General features: G+C 53.7%; 1 protein-coding gene across 1 annotated transcript; it reads left to right on the forward strand.

Moving 5' to 3' along the window:
* Nucleotides 1-9: 9 nt before the first annotated feature.
* Nucleotides 10-7329, forward strand: TMPRSS12 (transmembrane serine protease 12). The gene is made up of 5 exons (XM_039705869.1): nt 10-250; nt 1086-1284; nt 3966-4237; nt 5539-5681; nt 7052-7329. The coding sequence occupies exons 1-5, from the start codon at nt 10-12 to the stop codon at nt 7295-7297; spliced, it is 1101 nt and encodes a 366-aa protein (XP_039561803.1). The 3' UTR covers nt 7298-7329.
* Nucleotides 7330-7817: the final 488 nt, after the last annotated feature.

The following is a 7817-nucleotide window of genomic DNA, read 5'->3' on the forward strand; positions in this document are numbered from 1 at the left end:
TCGCCGGCGATGCGGCGGGCGCGGCCAGCGGGGGGGGCCCGCGGTGCTGCCGCTGCTGCTGCTGCTGCTCGCGGGGCCTCTGCCCGGCGGGGCGGCCCCCACCGAGCCTGTGGACGGTACCGGGAGCCGGCGGGACCCAGCGGGGCCGGGCCGGGGCGGAGGGGTCGGGGAAAGGGGCAGCGAGCGGGGAAGAGCCTGAGCGGAGCGGGGCGAGGGGTGCCGGAGAAGTCTCTCGTTTTACAGAAATCTGGTGAACTCCGTAAAGCAGCGGCGACTGAGCGCACTTAACCACAAATCTATATACCAGAAACACACCTCAGTCGGATAAATAGGCAGTGTTTCACATGGGCTGAGGAAGTCGCGGGCTCCCCGGACGCAGGGGTCTGTGAGGCAGCGAGTCCTGCAGAACAGAGAGATGTGCAGTGATTTTGGCTGGAAGGGCGACACCGTACAGCCCACCCAGTGCCACCCTGCCGTGGCAGCGTCACCTTCCACTGTCCCAGTGCCCCAAGCCCTGTCCAGCCTGGCCTCCAACACTGCCAGGGATCCAGCGGCACCCACGGCTTCTCTGGGCACCCTGTGCCAGGGCCTGCCCACCCTCGCAGGGAGGAATTTCTTCCCACTATCCCTCTAACCCTGCCCTCCCTTGTCCTGGCACTCCAGGCCAATTTATGTGCTCTCTCTCCATCTCTCCTGCAGCTCCTTCAGGCACTGGAAGGCCACAGTTAAGTCAGCCCAAAGCTTTTTGCCTCCAGGCTGAACAATTTCAATTCTCCCAGCCTTTCCCCACAGCAGATCTGCTCCATCCCTCTAAACAACTCGGTGGCCTCATCTCCTGCAGGTCCATGTCCTTCCTGTGCTGTGGTGATGCTGAAGATTTAAAAATCCAAACCCAAAACAAATTTTAAAAACCCCCAAAAAACTACTACGAGCAGCAACAAAAAAGACCCACCAGACACCCAACCAGACAAAACCCCCGAGATAACAGAAACCACCAACCCGTGAACCCACAGCACCCACAGACGCTGCCCCAGAAGCTGAGCTTTGCCCTCCAGGCTCTCTGAGGAGCCCGTTGTGTTTTGCAGAGTGCCAGCAGCAGCTGCCGGTGGCCCGGAGCGTGGTGTCCTGGATCGTGGGGGGCCACGAGGCCCCGGAGGGCGCGTGGCCGTGGGTGGTGAGCCTGCAGGTGCTGCGCGGCGGCGTGCGCTTCATGCACCTGTGCGGCGGCGTGCTGCTGAGCCGGAGAGCCGTGCTGACCGCCGGCCACTGCGTGGATGGCAGGACGTACGTACGGGGGTGACCGCTGGGCACCATGGCTGACCACGGGGCACACCAGGGCTGAGCCCCTGGGCACCACGGCTGAACCCCTGGGCACTGCAGCTGAGCTCCCTGGGCACCATGGCTGAGCCCCCTGGGCACCATGGCTGAACCCTGGGCACCATGGCTGAGCCCCCTGGGCACTGCAGCTGAGCCCTGGGCTCCACAGCTGAGCCCCCTGGGTACCACGGCTGAACCCCCTTGGCACCATGGCTCCCCTGGGCACCACGGCTGAGCCCTGGGCACCACGGCTGAGCCCCCTGGGCACTGCAGCTGAGCCCTGGGCACCATGGCTGAGCCCCCTGGGCACCATGGCTGAACCCCCTGGGCACCACGGCTGAACCCCTGGGTACCACGGCTGAACCCCTGGGCACCATGGCTCCCCTGGGCACCACGGCTGAGCCCTGGGCACCACGGCTGAGCCCCCTGGGCACTGCAGCTGAGCCCTGGGCACCATGGCTGAGCCCCCTGGGCACCATGGCTGAGCCCCCTGGGCACTGCAGCTGAGCCCTGGGCTCCACAGCTGAGCCCCCTGGGTACCACGGCTGAACCCCCTTGGCACCATGGCTCCCCTGGGCACCATGGCTGAGCCCTGGGCACCATGACTGAGCTCCCTGGGCACCACAGCTGAACCCCCTGGGCACCACAGCTGAGCCCTGGGCACCATGACTGAGCTCCCTGGGCACCACAGCTGAGCCCTGGGCACCATGGCTGAGCCCCCTGGGCACTGCAGCTGATCCCTGGCCACCACAGCTGATCCCTGGGCACCACAGCTGAGCCCTGGGCACCACAGCTGAGCTCCCTGGGCAGGGGGAAGGAGGCCAAGGGCTCCCAAGTTGTGTCACAGGGTGGCCAAAGGAGCAGAGCAGGGATTGTCCCCCTGTGCTGGGCACTGTGAGGCCCCTCCAGTGCTGTGCCCAGTTCCCCCCTCACAGCAAGGAAGGCATGGGGTGCATGGAGCATATCCAGAGCTGGGGAGGGGGCTGGAGCACAGGTCTGACTGAAAAGATCTCCAAGACCATCAAGTCCAACCTCTGATCCCCACCTTGTCACCAGGCCAGAGCACTGAGTGCCACCTCCAGTCATTCCTGGGACACCTCCAGGGATGGGGACTCCACCAACTCCCTGGGCAGCCAACACCAGGAACAGGCAGTCAGGAATCAGAAATCAGCACCAAGAAATCTTGGCCGTGCCCTTCTGCCCTGGGCCAGAATTACCTGTGTTGTTTCTAATAGGGGCCTGTTTGGTTTTGATTAACAGAATGACAGAATGAGATACTGGGTGAGATCTTCTCATCCCACCCCTGACTCAGAATGAGATACTGGGTGAGATCTTCTCATCCCACCCCTGACTCTGGGCTCTTCCAGCTCTGGAGCAGGGGGACCCTCTCCCATGCCAGGTTTTCCCTTCCCTTCCCCAGCCCACTCCCCCAGAGTTGTTTGGGTTGCTTTGTTCCACAGAGTTCTGATTTTTTCTGGTTAATAGTTTTCTTAACCGCTAAAGCTCACCACAAAATGTTGTGATGTTTAGATTACAAACACTCTAGTTCATCAGTTTTAACACAATTTCCTTTTTTCGTGTTGATCAGAACCAACAATTTGGCACTTAAGGTTTTTTTTGACAATGTGGTAATAACTCCTCAGAACAGATTTTTAGCTGCACTTGCAGCTACTCTGGAGCATTTCAGCTCCCAGCACTGCTCTCTTTTCCAGCCTTTACCACAGTTGCACAATCTGCATCTGTCAACATGGACTGTTGACTCAACCATGACCCGGGGGAAAGTGAACTGTAAAATCTGCAAAACTTGGAATTTTGTCCTTTATCAGGACTTTGTTACAGCAGCTCCTGTTTGCATTTAACAAACATTTATTTGCGATATAATTTCTCTTTAAATTATCAGTTTAATTTTTACCTTAATTTTGGAGACTAATTTGAATTTTATAGCTCATCCCAGGCCAAATTCAAAACTCATTTAATAGAGGTTTTTTTTCAACATACTTGACTAGAAATTAGGTCTGAATTACTCTACCCCTATTTATAAATTTATTATTATCTTGATAGTCATTATTTTACTTCTAGATAATGGATTGCCCAGGTCTAGATCCAGGTAGAGTATGAGCATTGTGGGGGATGAGCCTTCTTCCTTTATCCAAAATAAAACCATGTTTTCAGCTTTTTCAGACTATTATCTCCTGGTGTCCTCTGCTGAGATGGGGTGGGAGGCAAAATCTGGATGTCAGTTTAAATCCTTAATCTGAATTTTCCTTAACACCAGTAGGCAAAGGGAGTGTCCACATGGGCAGAATGGTAACGAGGCAAATTTGTTCCAGGAAATATTCACTATGGAATTTTCAATGTATATTCCTAAAGGTGCATAAGCAAAAGAAGACAGGGATAGAGGGGATCATGGAAGAAATTTCTCCCTGTGAGGGAGGCCCTGGTCTAGAGAAGCTGGGATCCCTGCAGGTGCCCAAGGCCAGGTTGGACAGGGCTTGGAGCACCCTGCGAGGTGGGAGGTGTCCCTGCCATGGCAGGGATGGGATGAGATGAGCTTTAAGGTGCCTCCAATCCACCCCACTCCTGGATTCCAGGGTTCTGTGACAACAAACAGCGAAAGCAATGCGAAACCCACGTGAATTCTCCCGCAGGGATCCGTGCTCCTGGCGAGCCGTCCTGGGCGTGCACAACCTTCAGAAGCACAGCTCCCACACAGCAAGGAGGAGGATCAGGAGGATCATGGTGCACTCGGAGTTCAAGAGGGAAACCTTTGAGAACGACGTGGCGGTGTTCGAGCTGAGGTCGGCCGTGCGCTACAGCCTCTACATCCAGCCCGTGTGCCTGCCCCCGGCTGCCCTGGTGCAGCCCTTGGAGAACAGCTCCGACTGCTACATCAGCGGCTGGGGACGCACCACCGAGAAGGGTACTGGGCCCTGGGCACAGCTGCAACCCTCCTGTTCCCACCCTCACTGCTCCTCACCCAGCTCCTTGGGTTTATGAACTCACTTTGTGCTTGGATCGTAGAGGTCCCTCCTGTTCCCACCCTCACTGCTCCTCACCCAGCTCCTTGGGTTTATAAACTCACTTTGTGCTTGGATCTTAGAGGTCCCTCCTGTTCCCACCCTCACTGCTCCTCACCCAGCTCCTTGGGTTTATGAACTCACTTTGTGCTTGGATCTTAGAGGTCCCTCCTGTTCCCACCCTCACCGCTCCTCACCCAGCTCCCCGGGTTTATGAACTCACTTTGTGCTTGGATCGTAGAGGTCCCTCCTGTTTCCATCCTCACCCAGCTCCCCGGGTTTATAAACTCACTTTGTGCTTGGATCTTAGAGGCCTTTCCTGACCTTTCAAAGGGGAATGGCACTAAACTGAAAGAGGACAGGTTCAGATTAGATATTGGGAAGAAAATCCTCCCTGTGAGGATGGAGAGGCCCTGGCACATATTGCCCAGTGCAGCTGTGGCTGCCCCTGGATCCCTGTAAGTGGCCAGGGTCAGGTTGGAGCTGGATGATCTTTAAGGTTCCTCCCAACCCAAACCATTCTGTGATTCTAACTGGATTTGCTCAGGTTATGGTCTCCTCACACAATGTCATTTAACTCTACAGTGAGGATCTGCTCTCAGGGGTTTTCCATCACAAACAGGTCAGACCCACACAGCTGAAACCACAGGAATAGATTTCCCAGCTTTTCTTCCAAGTATAACATGAAAAAAAGGAAAATAAACTCAGCTGATTTCAGATTCGTGGTGCAGGTCAACGTGGGCTGCTGGAAACAGCTATTATATTGAAAAGCAACAATTGTGATGCCACATATTGTGAACTGAGGGGTTCCCATAGGATTTATGAATGACTACACCCCCTCCAGTTCTCTTTTTATTCCCACTGGGCACAATTTCAATGCCAGTTGGTGTGTGGGAGTTTTGGGGTCAGCTGAGATTGTATGAGCCTGTTTGATAAGTCACCTCTGACATTTTGAGCAAGGCAGGTGTATTATCATTGATGCTTCTTCTGAGGAAGAATTGCAAAATCTACATGAAACCCAAGTCTTCAAACCTTTAACCCACTCAAATTCCAATCTATTGGCAACAGGCAGGGTCTGTGTCATATCCATGTCTGAACATGTCCAGGAACACACCTAGGCTGGCAAAACCACAAAAAAACCCCACAGTAAAACTGCTACACACCCCAGGATATTTCACCTTTCTAAATTCTGTCTCCTTTCAAGGTAAAATCTCACCTGTGCTAAAAGAAGCCCATGTGGGAATCCTCCCTCCCAGCCTGTGCAACAGCTCTGAAGGCTACGCAGGGCTCGTGAGCAACAAAGCACTCTGTGCTGGCTCCTGGGCTGGAGGCACCGACACCTGCCAGGTGAGAAGGGAGCTGTGCCCCACCTGCCAGGGTAGAAGGGAGGTGTGCCCCACCTGCCAGGGCAGAAGGGAGGTGTGCCCCACCTGCCAGGGGAGAAGGGAGCTGTGCCCCACCTGCCAGGGGAGAAGGGAGGTGTGCCCCACCTGCCAGGGGAGAAGGGAGCTGTGCCCCACCTGCCAGGGGAGAAGGGAGCTGTGCCCCACCTGCCTCGGTGGAACTCCCATGCCAGAGGCTCAGCAGCATTGTGATTTGTAGCATGATTAATTAAAACAGCAGAAATGCTAACTGGGAAAGATGTCAAATGCAAAGGAAGCATCATAAAAGGGTGGGATAGTGATTGCAAAGCCAAAACATACACAAAGGATTTGGTGATATTGGGAAGGTAACAGGAATAGGGGAACAAAGAGGAAGGATAAAGAAAGCAACACATTTATGCCATAAAGGTGTCAGTAAATTATATGAGACAAAACATTGGACACTGTACCATACGTGTGCATGAAGCACACGTATGTCTCAGCTGTTCTTATGCTGGAGAGCAGCACTGGACACAGGTAAGGCTCAGGGGTATGGTTCAGGGATAGGGCTCTAGGAGGTGGCTCAGGGATGTGGCATGATTTTGGTTTAAATTCTGAGCAATCACCACCTCTTTCTCAGAAAAGCCAGTTCTCAGGTCCAAAGCACTGGCAGAAGCTGCAGCACCAGCTGGGACATGGAGACATTACTAATTAAACTCCATAATGTATCCTAAGTGCTTTGTCTGATAAACTTCCTGCTTCTCTCAGCAGTTTTCCCTGAGCAGGTGACACGGCCAAGACACAGGATGTGTGTTCATTACTGTGTCTCTTGGAGCTCCCACACCGTGTGGACAAATTCCCCAATTAAGGGAGGAGTGAAGGTTTAGGTTCAGGCATGAAAAGGTGCAGAGAGAAAACAGAATCTGAGTTAAAAGACACTGAAGCAGTGCAGGCCTGGGGCTCTGGTCAGTGCAGTCTTGAGCAGAATCAGGAGGAATTCTCCATGGAAAGGGTGCTCAGGCATTGGGAGGCGCTGCCCAGGGAGGTGCTGGAGTCCCCACCCCTGGAGGTGTCCAAGGAACACGGGTGACAAGCACTCTGGTCTGGTGCCAAGATGAGGATCAGGCAGGTCTTGAGGGCCTTCCCACCCTCAGGGATGCTGATTCTGTGTCTTTCAGCAACACCAGACTGACCTTGAGTTGTCCATGTGCCACTGCCCACACGTTACTGCCACTGTGACTGTCCAATTAACTGAGCTGCTTAAAATAAATCTAAAAACCAGACTGATTACTGCCTGAACCGTTTCCTGCAAGGAAACCCTGACATGCTGCTGGCTTTTGTGGTGTTCCTTTGTAGGGCGACAGCGGGGGCCCCCTGATGTGTTACCACCCTGACACCAACAAGTACTACCTCATTGGCATCGCCAGCTTTGGGGTGGGCTGCGGCCGCCCCAGGTACCCCGGCATCTACGTGCGCCTGTCTCAGTACGGAACATGGATAAAAGCAAAGCTCCAGCTGACTAACAAGACTTGGAACCCCGTGAGCACCACACTCACCGTCCTCCTGACTCTGGTACACACAGTGCTCGCACAGATTTTGTAGAGGGTCCTCAGCAGCTCCCTCCCTCCTGACAATAAATCCAAGAGCCAAAGGATGTGCACTTATTTTTTAGGAGTCATGTTTGCCATTGTATTTTTTTTCCTGCCTCTGATAGCCACATTGACAGGAGAGGAAGCAGTAAACAGCCTCGGCACTAATAAGGAAAATTGAATATAGAAATGTTACCGACTGGAAACACTTTCTTCCCACCCTATTTCTGTGCTTTTCCAGCCATCAGAAGGTTAAAAACACTCAGTGACGCCACCAGGGTCTGGGGAGGGCAGATGCTCCCTCTGCCGGGTAAAAACCAGCAGAGCACACTAAGGTTTTAATTAACCATTTAATTAACCAAACCTTAACTGTGGCTCAGCTTATTGAAAACTAAGAAGGTAACAAAGCCCTGCAGGAAGGTAAAAGCTGTTCTGCGCTCATGATTTTTAGCACTGGCAGGTGTGTACAAGTGCCATTTAATCCACCAAACCTGACTATTATTTATTCCTGGCTGTCATATGACTTGATCCCA

The sequence above is a fragment of the Passer montanus genome, unplaced genomic scaffold (genome assembly GCF_014805655.1).
Source record: "Passer montanus isolate IOZ18808 unplaced genomic scaffold, ASM1480565v1 scaffold187, whole genome shotgun sequence".
NCBI classification, from domain to species: domain Eukaryota; kingdom Metazoa; phylum Chordata; class Aves; order Passeriformes; family Passeridae; genus Passer; species Passer montanus.